General features: G+C 40.0%; 1 protein-coding gene across 2 annotated transcripts in view; it reads left to right on the plus strand.

Moving 5' to 3' along the window:
• The window catches only part of LOC133504916 (calsyntenin-2-like), a 176,362-nt gene that overhangs the window by 146,260 nt on the left and 11,572 nt on the right, over positions 1 to 18,530 (plus strand). For both annotated transcript variants that reach the window (XM_061827657.1, XM_061827658.1), the window contains exons 11-15: positions 258 to 406; positions 4,274 to 4,485; positions 10,649 to 10,819; positions 11,269 to 11,414; positions 12,014 to 12,137. In XM_061827657.1, coding sequence (XP_061683641.1) covers positions 258 to 406; positions 4,274 to 4,485; positions 10,649 to 10,819; positions 11,269 to 11,414; positions 12,014 to 12,137 — 802 coding nt within the window. The remainder of the gene's footprint in view (positions 1 to 257; positions 407 to 4,273; positions 4,486 to 10,648; positions 10,820 to 11,268; positions 11,415 to 12,013; positions 12,138 to 18,530) is intronic.

Consider the following 18,530-nt stretch of genomic DNA (forward strand, 5'->3'; position numbering starts at 1 on the left):
ACACATTGATTTAGTCTTTGCAAGTTACTGTAAATGTGTGCTGTATAGAATTGTGAAAATTTCAGAATTGTCACAGATCTCCTTCATTTATATCCTTCAGATGGATTTGAAGATCACAGCTTTGTTTTTAAGATCCAACGCTTCGGGTGAAATCAAAAGCGGAAACATTCTGCTCCAAAGTCACGAGAAAATCAAGAAAATGCCATAATTCAATTGTGCAATAGCACTAAACATCCTTTACTTGTGTGTCTTTTTAGTTTCACTTTAACCCAGCTCAATCCATTCTGGTGATGGAGGGAGATGATTTAGAAAACGTGAATGCTGCAGTGAGAAAGGTCTCCTACATAAACTCACGACAGTATCCAACTCCAGGGGTCCGACATTTTCGGATCTCTACTACTGTCCAGTATGTACAAAACATTATTTCCAATCTCTTTTCATCTGCCACGCATCCATCGTATCTGATATTTCTACCCAATGAAGTCTCCTTTTGTATCATCGTTCTCATTTTTTCATGTGCTGCGATGCCAACGCGTTTGCTGAGTGTTGAGTGTGAAGACAACACAATGACTGGCACAAGTCACACTTCCCACCTTGATCTCAAATCCCTCTTCACACATGCCTGTTTTTGAACAGAACTTACTAATGAGTGTAAATGCATCTGTGTGGGCTGTTGTGTGGTGTAAAAACTAGAGGTGAAGTCACAATTAGGAGGTAGGTGCAGGGCTGCTAAAGCTTAAAACATAATCGTTTTAGATTAATTGATTCCTTTTAGGCAGCATGATAATCAACTGGCTAGCATATCGGCCTCACAGTTCTGAGCATCTGGGTTCAAATCCGGCCTCGCCTGTGTGGTTACGTTTACCCTGTCCTCGAGTGGGTTTCTTCTAGGTACTCCGTTTTTCTGCCAGAGCCCCAAAACATGCACGGTAGGTTAAATGAAGATTTTAAATTGGCCATAGGCTTACATACGATACTGATTTTTTAAATAGTTGAACTACTTCACCTCAAGAATGGCCCTGAGTTGAACTTGACTTAACTCGTGTTATGTCTTACACAAAAAGTATTTTTGAAAAACTTTAAAACCTAATTTGCATATTGTTAACTTTTTCCGATTGTGATGGCAATCAATACTATTTTTGGTACTGTTTGTATGACGCTAGATAGGCGGTGAGAATAATCTGCCTGTAGTCATAATTTGCGGGGATATTTGTCGTATGTCGTGAGCCACTTTTATTTATAGTTTATATTGTGTAATGTTGCTGATACCACAGGCATTGTAGCTTCCGTGGTGTTGTTTTAGCAGTCCATCTAGTGCCCAAATGAAATTACATTTACCGTGAGAGCAACCCACCATGAACAGATGAGTAGTTGCCAGCTGCAACAGACAGTATCGCGCGACACAAATAAACAATTAAATAAGTAATATTTTCTCAAAATACGATTAACAGTACATTAGTTTTAGCTGATTCCTGATAATTGGAGAGCAAATTAACCAGGGCTAATTTCTTGAATAGTTATATATGTTTCTATCAGATTAATATGGACTGCTTCCAGGTTAATGTGTCAGCCGACGCAGCATCTTACTCCCTGCATCATTGTACCTCCCCCAGCCATATTATACAAAGACACACACATTTATACACAACTGCCATCAACAAAAGCACGAAGAGATTACATGATGTCCTGAAACCGGTTTTGGTTTGGAAAGAGCCTCAGACAAATGGCAGAGTTTAGAGACAATATTTACTTTCCTGTTGTTGGCAGCCAATTTAAGGGATTATTTTTTATAATTCAAGAAATGAAATAGCAAACTCTTTCCCTCACAGGCACAACAATGGTTAAAAATTGAGATACTTAAAGGCCACAGTCTTATAATTGGCTACCTCAGAGTCCAATCATTTATCTTTTTATACATATATGGTTGTACTTTCCAGAAGTTCTCTTTTTCTAGTGCTACCTATGTGTCTGACTGTGTTGTAAGATAAAATGAAAAAACTTAATTGAAATAAATATTCTAAAGTAACAAATGATTTTCCAGGGGTGCAATATATTTAATTCATAAATAAATAAATATCCCAGCAAGTTATACCACAAAATTAAGTAATCATTGCAGTCAGTAAATTTGTGTTTGAGATGTAGACCTTCAGCTTTTGTCCAAGACATTTAAGTAAAATATGGCATCTACTATCTGGGTATTACAGTACAGCATTTTATTTTCATTTCATTCCATCCATCCATTCATCCATTTTCTTAGCCACTTATCCTCACAAGTGTCGTGGGGAGTGCTGGAACATATCCCAGTTGTCAACGGGCAGGAGGTGGGGTACACCCTGAACTGGTTGCCAGCCAATCGCATGGCATATGGAGATAGATAACAGTCGCACTCTCAATCACACCTTGGAGTAATTTAGAGTCTCCAATTAATGTTGTATGTTTTTGGGATGTGGGAGGAAAGCAGATCAGAGTACCCGGAGAAAACCCATGCAGGCACGGGGAGAACATGCAAACTCCACACAGGTGGGTCAAAGATTGAACCCGGGATCTCAAAACTCTGAGGCTAACACTTTCCAGCTGCGGCACCCTGCTCTCTAATGTCGGTCTCGTATTGGAATTTGTTTTGAAAGTGGATGTACACTGCATAATACTAAATGTAATTCCTTGAGGTCAAATTCTATATTTTTGAGAAACCGTTGAAATGACATTCTACATTTGAGTGTTGAATGCTTTATTTCCAATCCATTGGGGTGGTTGTCTTTTGGAATTCTGTAGTTGACAAAAAATATATAACTATAGTCACCTAAGTCTGCACCCTATGTTTCATACAAAGGGATCGTCCATCAGCGAATATCTGTGCCGCTTATCCTAACTAGGGTCACAGGAGTGCTGGAATCTATCCTATCTGTCATCGGGCAGGAAGCAAGGTACACCCTGAACTGGTTGCCAGCCAATCGCAGGGCACATAGCAACAGATGACAGCCGCACTTACATCATACCTAGGGACAATTTAGAGTCTCCAATTAATGCATGTTTTTGGGTTGTGGGAAGAAACCATTGTACCTGGAGAAAACCCACACAAGCACGGGGGAGAACATGCAAACTCCAAACATTCGGGGCTGGGATTTGAACCCCGTTCCTCAGAACTGTGAGGCCATTGATCGATATCTAGTTGCCCTACCCAAACACACAGCTAATATGAATCCTCCACTTGAGCGCCAGAGAAAGTATTTATAAATAGAAAATGTTAACATTGCTGATTTTGGCCCAACTGTTATTCACAGTGGTCTGTGTTGCTAAAAGATCCTGCTGGAGTTGACAAGCTCCTGAACTGTTCAAGTTTGTGCTGACCTTGCACTTATACAATAGAAGGCGAGGTCCAATGCACTTAGGAAAAAAAATAGTAATATTAAATATGACATATTATGTAAACAAAAGATATACTGTACCGTACTGTACAGTTTACTGTATACATTGATTTCGTTGGTCTCAGAAAATGATAGAGGTAGGTTCCGGACACTAAAAATCTTAAATATGGTTTAGTCAGGTCATTTAAAACGTGCCAAAGTCCTATCATGGAAAGAACCATAACATATTAAGTTAAATATGGGTTCATTCAAAATGGAAAAGACAAAACAATTTTTTTTTCCTGTCATTACAATATTTCTCTTCCAAATATCAAATATTTTAAAAAGCCACAAAAGTATTTTGTTCTTTTCCGAAGTCTCAAGGTCTGAAATGTTCTGATGTGCAGATCTATTCTTAACCTGTGTGATATCAGACGCTTATGCACTCGTCAAATGGAAATAGCAATACTTTTGATTCTTTAGTCATTTGGGGTAATATACACGATATCATTAACAGAAATTACCAAGGCTATGTTCCCATTCAATACATATTCAATGTACATCCATGTACTGTTCGAAAAAAAGGCCTGGGTGGAAATAAAAACTCAGCATCGTGCTGCTCACATTGACATGAAAGAAAATCTGACACAATGAGCTGAAAATGTGGAATTGAACTAAAGCCCAAGATAGCCTAAGAGCCATTGAGAGCTAAGTCAGGGGGTTAAACAAAAGTATTGATGTCAGAATGGTATCGCAGAAACCAACTGTAATTTTACTTGGGTCAGAAAGAAAATTGGTGGCAACGAACATGAGTTAAAAAGATATCCTATAACATGACGGAAAATTTGCCTTAAATAATATTTTTGACCATTTACTTAGTTTTACAGACTTCCTCGCTCGTTGATCTTTTTCTCAACGTTTTTTTGAAGGTGTTTTGGTGAAGACACTTGCATCATCATCCCTGATATTGAGGCGGTAGTAATGGTGTTGCAGCCCAGCGAGCCCAGGATAACCATAACTGGATTGGAAAGACAGCGTCGGCCTGCTTCTGACTTTAGGCGGCCAGAAGGTGTTGCGCTATTTCAGCAGCTCCACATCATCAGGACGGTCACCAGAGGAGATGCTGTTGCCCCTAATACAGGTAACATCAAATGGCACATGCAGCACAGTTTTTGTGGACCACCTTCCTTCCACTAACAAGCTTGTGCTCAAATATCTAGAGTTATTTATACAGCATATCTTTCAGCCTAAATTGGTGACAGATGCTTTTCTTTTTTTCTTTTTTTTTGCGAAATGGGTGATGGAGAGATAATGTACAAAATTTGCTTTCACTCAGTAAGTAATAGATTGCAACCACATTACAGTATTTAGCTAAAGGAGGCAAAGAGATCAAATAGATCTTTAGATGGGAAGATAAATTTGAAGGATTTTAAGTACCCTTTGACTGGCTGGGCACACTTTTGTATTTCAGAAAATCAGAAACACTTTAACAGTTCAGAAAACATTTAACAAAAACTGAAACACTTTTATTCGGCATTGTGGCGTGACTGGCTAGAGCGTTAGCCTCACAGTTCTGAGGACCGGGGTTGAATCCTGGCCCCACATCCCAAAAACATGCATTTATTGGAGACTAAAAATTGCCCCGATATGAGAATGTAAGTGTGACTGCTTTTTTTTTTTTCGGTATGTGGGCTGCGATTGATCAGAGCGTGTGTGATGCGTGTATGTGTGTTGCTGTTAGGGCTACTTGTGTCCCTTGAAACTTTTATTTATTTATCTATTTTTTTAGTATTGGTATTTACTGTTTTGAAATATTAAAATGACTGTTAAAAAGCTAGTGTTGACCAAAGACTATGGGATCGTACTCGTCGCAGCTGAGAGTGAGAGCTGCAACTCTTCAGTAGTAAAATGCAGTTTAAGATAAAAGTCTTTTTTTTTTCAGAATGTATATCTCATAGCTCTTCTCAAGTCACTCCTGCAACAACACTTTACAGGGTTCACGCTTTGGGACACATTTTAGTCTACATGAGTTTATCCACTTCTAGTACTATACACTCGTTGACGTACGGATGTCAATGCAGCATGAGACCTGCACGGACCAGCCCCAAGACTCACTCATTTTACTTCAAAATGAGTATTTTAAATCCTCGTTTCCCTGACTAACTGTGGCAGGAGCAACCCGATTCGGTTTGGCCCAGAACTAATTAGAAATAGATAAGAGACACTGAGGTCTGAGCCCTCCATTGTGAATAATGCAGCGAAGGAAGCAGAGCTGAAAGGAGCATCGCTGGAGTGCTTTAGGAGTTTGTGGAGTTCTTTCTGATGCTGCAATAGAGCGGGCAGCTGGGGGAAGTGATTAGCTGGAAGCCAAAGAAAGGAACAGAGTTGGAACGAAAGAGAGTGAACCGGCGAGAATGTGTTGGGGACACACAAGATGAAGTTCCCTAATGAGCAGATTTTGTATTCTCATGAGGTTTAAAGGATTCAAGAAAAATCTTTTTAAGGCTAGGCAATACATTTCTTTTAGACCCATTTAATCATTCATTGTCCCCTTGATTGCTTTCCATGTCATTCATTTACTGCCGACTTGGCGATGCTTAATTTCCCTTTTCCATCTCAGAACATCTTTTCGAGGCTTAGTCTGATTCTTTTTCTCAAGGCCAGTCAAGGTCTTAAATTCATTTATTAACTCATAATAGTACTCAACATTTAGTCACTGTTCAAACTTCATACCCTTGCCTCAAAATCATTCATAGCAATGTGACTTCAACAGTCCCTCATCATGTCCTTCACCCTGGGAAGTTTAAGTTGAATTTACTATCAGTGTAGGACAACTTATTGCTGCTTTTCCACCACAAACTCCAGACTGACCTTTACTCCTAATTTTGGGGTGGTCGTTTGTGCGCATCAATGTAGTACAGTATCTCAAGAAAAATGAAAAACACATTGAACCCATCAATTACAATGAGGCATGTTGATACATTTCAAAGGAGTTAAGACATGAAAAGCACATTTCTTGGATTTACTTTGGTTAGCCATAGCAAGGATTGTATTTTTATTGCTGGCCATAGAGTGCAATGTTACAGTCACTCCGTGATGGTGAATCTGCAAGTGAGCAACCAGTAGTACTTTACACCACCTCCACCTGTATAGTATTAGGTTGCCACTCATGGAACACTTGCTGATTACTTGAAATAGTACCTGTATTTAACGATGGAAAATGATCATTAGCGAGTGAAGCATCTAGGGAGAAGTACTATGGAGTGCAAAATATTATGTGAACTGTATTTAGAAGGAAACATATGTGATGAATTTGGCATTGTTTTTTCTGTACAGATTGGTCATATAAATTGATCTGATCCTCATCAACAAAAGTCAACGAGAGTCAAATGCACTTTTCTTTAACTATAACTATATTATTAATACTATGTACTTAATACATAACATCAACATGGTGTGGAAAAAGTATGTTTATTGTCTATGACCGATGAAGATCAGGTGATATATAATGAGGAATTTATAAAGGAATCTACAAGCCCAATTTCCATGTAGTTGGGACATTGTTTTAAACAAATAAAAACAGAATACAATTATTTACAAATCACGATCAACCTATATCTATCTCAGTAGACTACAGTATTCAATGTTAAAACTGATCAACTTTATTGTTTTGGGCAAATATGCATTAACTTGGAATTTTATGGCTGCAACACGTTCCAAGAAAAGTGGCACAAGTGGCAATAAAGACAAAGAAAGTTGAAGAATGCTCATCAAGCACCTGTTTGGAACATTCCACAGGTGGAGAAGCTAATTGGGAATAGGTAGCTGCCATGACAGGGTATAAAAGGTGTTTCTCTGAATTGCCGAGTCATTTACAATCAAAGATGGGGTGAGCTTCATCTCTTTGTGAACAAGTGCATGAGAAAATAGTCGAACAGTTTAGGGACAATGTTCCTCAACGTACAATTGGAAGGTATTTAGGGATTTCATCATCTACATTCAATATCATCATAAGGTTCCAGAGAATCTGAAGAAATGCCTGTATGTATGCAACAAGACCGAAAACCAACCTTCAATGCTCGTGACCTTCCATCCCTCAGGTGCCACTGCCTCAAAAACCTAGATGAATAAGTATGGATAACACCACATGGGCTCAAGAGCACTTCAAAAAACCAATGTCAGTGAATACAGTTTGGAGCCACATCCATAATTGCAGATTAAAACTCTATTATGCAAAGCAAAAATCATTTATCAACAACACCCAGAAACGCTGCTGGCTTTTCTGGGCCCAAGCTCATCAAGGATGGACTAATGGAGAGTGAAAAATTGTTCTGCGGTCCAATGAGTCTAGATTTCAAATTGTTTTTCAAAATTGTGGATGCCGTGTCCGCCGGGCCAAAGAGGAAAAGAATAATTTTGAATGTCATGGATACAAAGTTCAAAAGCCACCATCGATGATGGTATGGGGCTCTGATTGTGTCAATGGTGTCTGCTTGGGTTTTCTTCAGGCACTCCAGTTTCTTCTCACATCCCAAAAATATGCATTAATTAGAGACTCTAAATTGCCCAGAGGTGTGATTCTGAGTCTGACTGGTTGTTTGTCTCTATGTGCGCTGCGATTGGCTAACAACCAATTCAGGGTGTACCCTGGCTCCTGCTCGATGATCCTCGCATGATCCTTGTGAGGTTAAGTGTCCAAGAAAATGGATGATTCCTTTTGAGGTTAAGCGGCCAAGAAAATGGATGGATGGATTGATTAATCACATTGCGTTACCTTGTGTATGAAATGCACTATACAAATAAATTTGCTTTACTTTGACTCAACCTAGTCACACAACTGATGCCGTCAAATTTCCTGTCATACCATGAGCTTTGGCATAATACTACTATAATTAGCGTACCCTGAGGTCAATACAGTGATAAATCCAAAACATTTAGCAAACATTTGTGTGCGCTTGACCAAGAAGAGCAAGCTGAAGTTTGCCATGGGAAAGCAAAAGTTGAATTGAAAATCGCTTCAGTTGACTTCAAGACCTCACAACAGTGCAAAAGACACACAGACTTTTTTAAGGCAAACTTTATGAGCTGCTTAGTTTGCATGCTCCTTTTCAAACCCTGCAGATATAAGTGCATAAATTATCCTAACTACTGCCTAAACTTTTTGCAGTCCTACCTTGATACAATCATGATAATGGAAAAGACGTGCAATTGTTCTGAGATTTTCACAAATTCAATCATATCCCAGAAATATTATTGTATATTCTAACCCAGTGGTGCCCAGACTTTTTTTCCCCAAGATCTACTTTTCAAGCAGCCAGTCTCTCACGAGCTACTGATGACATGGGGGGGGGGGGTGACGCTCCCAAACCGTTTTAAGGTTAATGTTATGTTGCGTCCTATATTTAAAATACAGAATTAGCTTTTTGTGCACTGTATTGTCTGTGCTTTCATCTTGGATCAAGCTGTGCCAAGGTGGAATTTTAAAATTACACACCATCTCATCCTGCACCTTCTGCTTTGGCTTCAGACCAGACCTTTCATGCTCGGTGTAAGGTAAATTAAGAAAAAGAGTGTGGCGGAGCAGGGGTCAATCTTAGAGAAAGTTTCGTGTGCTGCATAAAAGAAACCAGTGGTTTCTTTGTTTTATCTTTTACAATACATCCCTCACTCATTGAATCACATTGCAAAATGTTACAAACTGAATAGCTGTATGTTATACTTTTGTTTTGGATTGGATCTTCTACGAAGAGACTGCATCAGCGGTGCACAATTGCGCAGTTTAGAAGGAACATTGGCTGACGTCTTTTTTCTTTTTCTTTTTTTTTTTTGGCACGGCGTCCCTCGATTGACCACAACTGCCCAGTCAATCGTGATCGACGCATTGAGCACCCCTGTTCTAATCTGTTGTCTCCTATTTTGTGAATGCAAAATGGCTTCCAAGTCCTGGAACATCATAGTAGATTCATCCCATCCATCCATTATCCAAGCCGCTTATCCTCTCAAGGGTCACGGGAAGCTGGAGCCTATCCCAGCTCGCTCCAGGCAAAAGGTACACTACACCCTGAACTGGTCACCAGTCAGTCACAAGGCAGCCATCAACACCATCACTGAGCAGGAATCGATCCCACGCTGCCCATACCAAAGGCAGGCATGTGTATCACTACACCATCAGTGACCACTTACAGCAGATCCCTCTTGTGTATTTCAACAAAATAATAAACCTGTCACAAGGGATTGATAGTTGAAAAGAAGGCCCATTTGCAAAAGAACCAAAAATGCAACTCTTGAGACAGCAATATGCATTTTTTATTGGTTTTCATGTAAAACATACTAAGTAATTATCAATAGGAAGAAGTAAGCAAGTATGTGGAGGAAAATCCAATGTTGTATTGTATATCCAAAAATATAATTGGCATCTCCAGAAAAATATGCTGCCCATCATGAAATTTCATTTGACATATATGTACTACTGTATAATAATCTTTTTAAACCTCTTTTGGATATGGGCTGTTGACACGAAAACCCAAAGAACAAGTGAATCCTTTTCTCACTCAGCTTGTGACAGCGAGATCCATTGATGTCTCTTGTGATGTCATGCACAATATTCACGGAATGCGTGCAACGTAAGGTGTGTGTTTTATTTTTTTCCTTCAGAGGAATTCCGATTTGTTCAACCACGAGGGAATTCAATTTGAAAGTCAGCATTGACACCAAGTGTATCATCAATCTGTTTTGCTCACTCATCCCCAATTCTCTGTTTGATCTCTCTTGACCTAACTAAACAGACCCGTGTGCGCACACACATATACACACACACCCCCATGAGCTGCTGTATTAACGAGTCCCCTCAGACAGCAACGGCAGTCTAAGTACTTGCATCATGACCCAGCTCGCTTCCTCAGCGTCCCCTCCCAAGAGTGGGAAGCATCATTGTACATTTAACAGCTTCTTAAGTCACTGTGCATTGTGTGTGTGTTTGTGCACACGTGTGTGACAAGTAATTGCTCTTGACAACTGGAAGAAGGTGTACAGTGTACAGTATTTCTGCTTGTGTTCCTCAGAGTATGCTTGTGTGTGTGTGTGTGGTGTGTGTGTGTGGTGTGTGGTGTGTGTGTGTGTGTGTGGTGTGTGTGTGTGGGTGGGTGGTGGGTGGGTGGGTGGTGGGTGGGTGGGTGGTGTGTGTGTGTGGTGTGTGTGTGTGTGTGTGTGTGTGTGTGTTTGGTGTGTGTGTGTGGTGTGTGTGTGTGTTGTGTGTGTGTGTGTGTGTGTGTGTTGTGTGTGTGTGTGTGTGTGCGTGTGCGTAGACCAAAGACAAGGACTTCTGGAAGAGGTAATCCACAATTTGGACTACTGTGACATCCTGGTATTGGGGGAAGAGTTGAGGCCTGACCAGGAGTCACTCCAACTGCCACGCCGCATCCTGCTTGGAAAGCACCTCGATGCCACTAATTCCACATCTGGGATGTCCATATATGGTTAGTTATTATCATGTTTTTGCATTTAAGAAAAGATTTCCTGAACTGAACTTAAATGAGAGTCTGCTCATCTTCTTCATCTCAAAATTGTGAATTGTGTAGAAAAATGTCATTTGTTATAGTAGTTCCGTTCCAAAATTGAAAGTTGTACATTATACAGATTCATAAGTACATGGGAATATTTGTCGCAGAAGGCGTTACCTGATTTTTTATAGTAAAATTATGTTTGTTTGTAATATTCTGGGATGATTATTTGTGGGTTTTTGTTACCTCTGAAGCTGTACATAGAAAGTCTTTTTTTGTGTTTCGTATTATTTGCACAATATTTTAATTTATTGAGATGCACTTATGTGCTTTTTATGGATTAAATGTTGTTGAATTACAGTTAGTATTCAAACTCCCTGAGCTCTTTTACTTCCCTTCTGTTTATTTTCACATTTTCCATACAGGTGTGGACTCCATGGTTAACTACGAAGATGTGATCCGAGAGGTGCGTTATTACAACTGGCGACCGGAACACCTAACACAGAAAAGGTTCCGTCTCACATGCTCGGAGCTCAACGGACGCTACACCAGCAATGAGTTTAAGTTGGAGGTCAGTGTAACGGCAGCAAGCCTGATCATTAATGAGAGAGAGCCGTCAATATTCACTGCCCGCACATTGAAGTCATAAAAATAACATGAAGTTAGATATCAATGACACTTTCTGTTGAAATCTGAACGACTCTGCCATAAAGATACTAATTGGGTTCTGGGGTCTCGCCACTTCAATGGGCTATATACTTTATTGCATGGATATGAAACGCATTTTCTCCTCAGGCAACAACAATGTGAATGCTGGTCTCAGAGGGCTGGTTGTAAATGTAAAACTATATAAATGTACTGTATCTTCTGCTCATATTATTACATAATTGCTTCAGGCTTTATTATTGATTTTTTTTGTGGTGTGGGTTTTGTTTTGAAACCAGAAAGATATCAGATATTCAAGTGTTTACCATCGTTGTTTTGTTTTTTGTTTTTTTTAACTCTGAGCTTGGTAGCTAAGCCATTTTATTTTGCTGATATTTTTTGCTTGTATTACTAAAAACAGCTTGGTATTTTTTTCTCAGGTGATATGTATGTAAACCAGTACTTTTTTTTCTTAGACAATTGTTCTCTGACTGCAACCAAAACAGATAGATTCTCTTTTTCCAGGTGATTATCCTCCAGAGTTCAGAGGTTACAGAACATATCAGTCGGACTGTGGCCCCACCTCAGCACATGAAGATAGTCCACTATACATCTATGGTTGATGAACTGTACCCTGAGCACAGCTCAGGTAGGCATGTCATTGCTACTTTTCTCCAATCTATATTTCTCAATTTAAGCCGTGTTGACATTTGAGCTGTTTATTTTTGTTGATATAAGCAGTTGCTCTGTTCCTATACATCTTCATTCCTAATATCCCAATTACATATAATGGCTAGGGTCTGCTTGCCCTGCTTCATCTTATGTTAAGACAAATTGTATTTTTTTTTTTTTACATAATTTTAACCATTTTAAGTTTCATTGAGGTGCCACACCCTATCACAAACCAAAACAGGAATGGACAATATTTAAATCCTGGATACATCATTCATTATTTTTATTATTCATTCATACATAAAGATTCTGTACAGTAGTTGAAATAGTTTTTCACCCCAATTGTGCAGATAAAAATGAAATAAATCTTGTCACGAAGAGATGGAGACGAGACCCAAGAGCAGGCGGAGCCTGAGAGGTTGTGATGAGCAATTTATTAAAACAAAGGGAAATTTTGATCATCTTTAAGATGCACTGGTGGGTTGTTGAGGCGGTGACGAAGACAGGCAGCTGGTTTGGCTTTGTGGTGGCAGGAATTCAATTGGCAAGGAACACGGAGGGAACGCTCCGGGAAAAAGAGGGGCACAGAGTTCAGAAAGGAAACAAGGAATATGTTGCTTAGTAGAAGAGTGAGTAGTCGCTGTACCACTGAAAGAAGCTGCAAAACTCTTGAAATATATGTTTCCTGCTTTCAAACCTGTGTGTGCGTCCGTGGGTGTGTGCGTCAGCATGTGAGTGGCAAGGGCGAAAACCAACATTGAATCCCAGCGACATTTAACCCTTAGCACTGCAAAAGCCATCGTCATTGTGACAAGGATATTGCACACTTCCAAAAACCATTGTCACTTACCGAAACACACTTCATCGCTCCATCTGCAAATGTAAGTTAAAGTTCTACCATGCAAAGTAAAAGTCATAAATCAAGAACACCCAGAAGGCCACCGGCCACCTTCTCTGGGCCTGTGTTCATCTGAGATGGACTGACGCAAAGTGGAAAAGTGTGCTGAGGTCTGACAAGAGCACATTTCAAATTGTTTTTGGAAATCATGAACCTCGTGTCCTCTGGGCCAAAGAGGAAAAGGACCATCTGGATTGTTATGAGCGCTTAGTTCAAATGCCAGTGTGCTGGAAGCTGTGACTCTTTTCTGTGCACCTTCGACCAGCCACAGGGATCGATCCAGCGATGCCTCTGTCTTGCATTGAGAAACACTGGTTGAGAAGGTAAAATACGAGACATCTTAGTGGCTGATACCCGCTTTAAGGATTGGAGAGTGAGGTTTCTTTATGTAGATCCCCCAAAACCTCATTTGTCATAAGGGCTTGAAAATATTGTTTCTGCAGAATATCTCGCTAAATAAACTGTAAATAATTGTATTCTGTTTATATTTACATTCAGCACAATGTCCTAATGTCATTGGAATTGAGTTTTGTAAACATTCTTTGTTAAAAAAAATTAAAAAAAATAAAATACTACAAACTCCATTCCAAAAATATGTAGCTCTTTATTTTCCAAACCATTGAGCCAGGACAGTACAATTTTCCCATGAAGTTATTTTTCTTGCTATTTCTCCATCAGTAAATAGGTCCATTTGACTTTCTAGTTCTTTATCGGACAGTCGATCAGATTGCTCCACTCACGAAGTGGGAAATGGAGAGGCACATCCAAGTGCTCTTAAGTCAGGCAAGACATTGGTCTTATGCCACGACAAGGTTTAATTATTCATGTGTGTTTGAGAGGGTAGAGAATGAGCAAAAAGAAGGTCAGAGAAAGGGGAAAGTGGTCACTAGATATGAACTAGCAAACTTCTTTTCCTTTCGGCTTGTCCTGAATAGGGGTCACCACAGCGTGTCCTCTTTTTCCATCTAAGCCTATCTCCTGCATCTTCCTCTCTAACACCCACAGTCTTCATGTCCTCCCTCACAACATCCATCAACCTTTTCTTTGGTCTTCCTCTCATTCTTTCGCCTGGCAGCTCCATCCTCAGCACCCTTCTACCAGTATACTCACTGTCTCGCCTCAAGACATGTCCAAACCATCAAAGTCTGCTCTCTCGAATCTTGTCATTAAAACATCCAACTTTGGCTGTCCCTCTAATGAGCTAATTTTCAAATCCTAGCCAACCTGCTCACACCGAGCGAAATCCTCAACATCTTAATTTCTGCTATCTCAAGTTTCGCTTCCTGTTGTTTCTTCAGCGCCACCATCTGTAATCCGGAGACCATGGCCTCCCCACTGTTTTATAGACTTTGCCCTTCATCCTAGCGGAGACTCTTCTGTCACATAGAACACCAGACACCTTCCGCCAAGTGTTCCCCCCCACTTGGATCCATTCCTTCACTTCCTTGCCACACTCTCCATTGCTCTTTGGATATTTAGTTGATGTTAGTAGTTTCAACATTATCTATCTATCTATCTATCTATCTATCTATATCTATCTATCTATCTATCTATCTATCTATCTATCTATCTATCTATCTATCTATCTATCTATCTATCTATCTATCTATCTATCTATCTATCTATCTATCTATCTATCTATCTATCTATCTATCTATCTATCTATCTATCTATCTATCTATCTATCTATCTATGGAGCACTGTATGATGCAGGAAACTCAATTCACCTCACTTCCAAACAAGCAGCATTTTGGGATATAAACTATTGTTTAAAAAAGAGGTTTTACTGCTGAATACCACTCCTAGTTGAAGTTTACAGTATTGTCCAACTAAACATAAAATAAAGTAAAACTAAAGATTGTGCATGTTAAAAAGAATCATATACAGTAAAGCCTCGGTTCTCGAATGTCCCCATTTTCGAACAAATCAGTTTTTGAACCAAAATTTTGTGATTTTTTTGCTTCTGTTTTCTAGCAAAAATCGGTACTCGAAGGTCCTAGACAACACCCGGAAATAACATACTGCGCGCAGCCAGACCACCTGACCCACAATGCGCTTTGTTGTGAATTCCCACGCCCCCCAAAAAAAATGAAAATATCATCACGCGCGCAAGCAGTTGACTCACCCACGACGTATTTTGTTATTGTCAAGTCGAATGCCCCCCGAAAAAACAACGGAAATGACATATGCGCGCGGCGCAAACAACTGACCCACTCATGATGCGTTTTGTTATTGTCAGTTAAAAAAAAAACTGAAATGACAACACACGCGTGGTGCAACCAGCCCACTTTTGCTATTCTGCATAACGCAACCTCTGTACACAGACGTGTACCGGTAGTGACTGTTTTTCTTCTTATCGAGGACTATCGTATTAACCCCCAATCATGGCTCCAAAGAAGGCGTGTTGCTTGTTTAAAGTTATTCTGCATTTTTGTTTATAAAAACAGTTTCCAAGGCTGGGGGCCAAGTCGCTACAGATGCGGCAATGCACTCCCAGCCTAGCGTACTCTACTACTAAAGCATACATTTTAAGCAAAACATAAATATATTTCTTAAATTATTTCATTATATAAAGTACATTTTACATGTATTTCTACAATGCACTTTATTACCAGGAAAAGCTAAAAAAAATGCTTCAAAAAGTCAAATTTTTTAATCTTGGAACGCATTATTTATTTTTCCATTCATTGTTATGGGAAACATCAATTCGGTTTTCGAACAAATTATTTCTCGAACCATTTTCTGGAATGGATTGTGGTCGAGAACCAAGGCATAGCTGTATAAGTAGGGCCGTAAAAAGGATACAGTGGTACCTTGACTTGGGAAATTAAACCATTCCGGAAGTCATTTCATAGCGTGAATTTTTCGTAAGTCGAAGCATATTTTATAGGTACTGTCCATGTCCAAGCCCCTAAACCCCTCAGCCACCGCCAAAAATAAGCATTCAAAGTACATAATGGAAGGCAGGGGTGCCTAGACTTTTTTACCCCAAGATCTACTTTTCAAGCAGCCAGGCTCTCACGAGCTATTGATGGAGGGGGGGGTGATGATGTTCCCAAACCGTTTTAAGGTCAATGCTATGGTGCCTCCTATATTTAAAATACAGAATTAGCTTTTTGGGCATTGTATTGTCTTTGCTTTCATCCTGGATCAGGCTGTACCAAGGTGGAATTTTAAAATTACACAGCACCTCATCCTGTACTTTGTACTTTGGCTACAGACCAGACCTTTCCCACTCAGAAAAGAGAAAATCTCATCCAGTTTAATCAATTTTTCTTCAATTATTCACATACTCCGACAGTCATTGCATCTTAAAACAACAGCATTTCTTTTTTAACTTTCTCAATGAATATCAAAAGTAAACATAAGCAGCATGTCTAGCTCATCTTTGCTCTACGTTGCCCATCCTGTGTTGCTAACTAAAGCAGCGGTGGTGGACGCTGTCATTATAAAACACATTGATGGGCTGCGTAAGTACTGTAACGTTTGTAATTATGAGTGTACGTCTTTAAGAGTGGGGGCAGGTGTAAGGTAAACTAGGAAAAAGAGTGTGGCGGAGCAGCAGTTGATTTTAGAGAAAGTTCCGTGTGCTCCCTAAAAGAAACCAGTTGTTTCTTCTTCTCATTTTTTACAGTACGTATGTGAATTGTGCCATTGGATGTAACAACTAGTCATTCCTCACTCATTGAATCCCATTACAAAACACCGCAAACTGAATAGCTGTATGTTATACTTTCAATTAGCATTGTATTTTTTCATTTTTTGCGCACAATGCAGAATGTCTGCAAATAGACTGCTTTAGCGGTGAACAATTGCACACGCGTGCCATTTAGAGGGAACATTGGCTGACGTCTTTTTTTTTTTTCTTGGCACACCGTCCCGCGATCGACCAAGACTGCCTCGACGCATTGAGCACTCCTTATGTAAGGACTAATAAAAATTATGTTCATTTACCTTTGATATTGGGGGACTATGCAAAGAGAAGGTCACAGTATGTGTCAAGCAAAAGACATCGTGGGAGATGGAGGAGGAGGCAAACTTTGACAGCCAAGAGAAAACAGACGTAGGAACGTACGCACGCACACACCTTAAGTCCACTAAAGTTTCTTGGGGCCCATGGTGAAGAACAATGAAAAAAACACAGAGAAGTTGTACTTTTCCAATGTGCGTTAGCCTGTGACAGCATGTAACAGCGTTAGCGTGATTCGTTGACTGTCGATTATTTAAGGGAATCAAAAAGAATCATGCATAGGTAAGGATTTACCCTCCAAGCCAATGGGATGCCAGGAAGAGGCTACGACATTAGCCAATGGAAGTGTAGCTCTATCACGCCACACAAACCAAGAGTGACGTCCCTCCTAACCAGTGGGATGCCAGGAAGATGCTCTGGCGATAGTCAATGAGAGAGCAGCTCTTTCGCCCACACAAATAATGATGCAGGATCTTTACATTTGGTGGAATTTGGAGAATCCAGCACCAGTTTTTTTTTCCTTTTGTAACCTAATTTTTTTGTTACTAGAGACATTCGTAAGTACAGGTACTAGAAATACTAGATTATGATCAAAATATAAAGTTCCAGGAGGGGGGTTCCATATGGAAATATGTATTTGTTACGGAAGTGTGTGTGTGTGTGTGTGTGTGTGTGTGTGTGTGTGTGGTGTGTGCGCGTGTGTGTCTGTGTGTGTGTGCGCGTGTGTGCTGTGTGCGTGTGTGCGTGCGTGTGTGTGTGTGTGTGTGTGTGTGTGTGTGTGTGTGTGTGTGTGTGTGTGTGTGTGTGTGTGTGTGTGTGGTGTGTGTGTGTGTGTGTGTGTGTTGCCAACCTTCAAGAGGGCAGTGACAGCACAGTTACAATGTAGATAAATGAAGGCAGAGCCCGGTGATTAAGGCAGGCAAGCCAATCTTACAGTAAATGTCAGAAATTTCTGAAACAACTAACAGGCTCCTTGTTAAAGAAAGATACATTTACTGGGAGTCAGGCAGATTGACAAGAAACGGTGACTGACGAATACTTGTTGTCAAGTCCAGCTAGTGTTTTTAAAGATGAGGTTTCCAGCTCTTCTTGATCTTAGTGCTTGATTTCCCATTTGTGAATCATCCTTGACTTTGTTCTGTCTCAGTCTTTGCTCTGTTCTTTTGCAAAATATAACTCCTTAATATCAATTTTAAGACATTTAAAATAGCTCAAATTCCAAATACAGTATTCCAAAAAAATACCCGGGTTACGTGAAATCCATGTAGTAGTAGGTTGCCAGCTAATTGTAGGCCACTTTAAGGGAAAACAGCCGCACTCACAATCACACCTAGGGGCAATTTAGAGTGTCCAGTTAATGTTGCATGTTTTTGGGATGTGGGAGGAAACGGAGAAAACCAACGCAGGCATGGGGAGAACATGCAAACTCTAAACAGGAATGACTGAGATTGAACCCGGGTCCTGGGACCTGTGAGGTCAACGCTTTCCAGCTGATCCGCCGT

The sequence above is a fragment of the Syngnathoides biaculeatus genome, chromosome 8, assembly GCF_019802595.1.
Source record: "Syngnathoides biaculeatus isolate LvHL_M chromosome 8, ASM1980259v1, whole genome shotgun sequence".
NCBI classification, from domain to species: domain Eukaryota; kingdom Metazoa; phylum Chordata; class Actinopteri; order Syngnathiformes; family Syngnathidae; genus Syngnathoides; species Syngnathoides biaculeatus.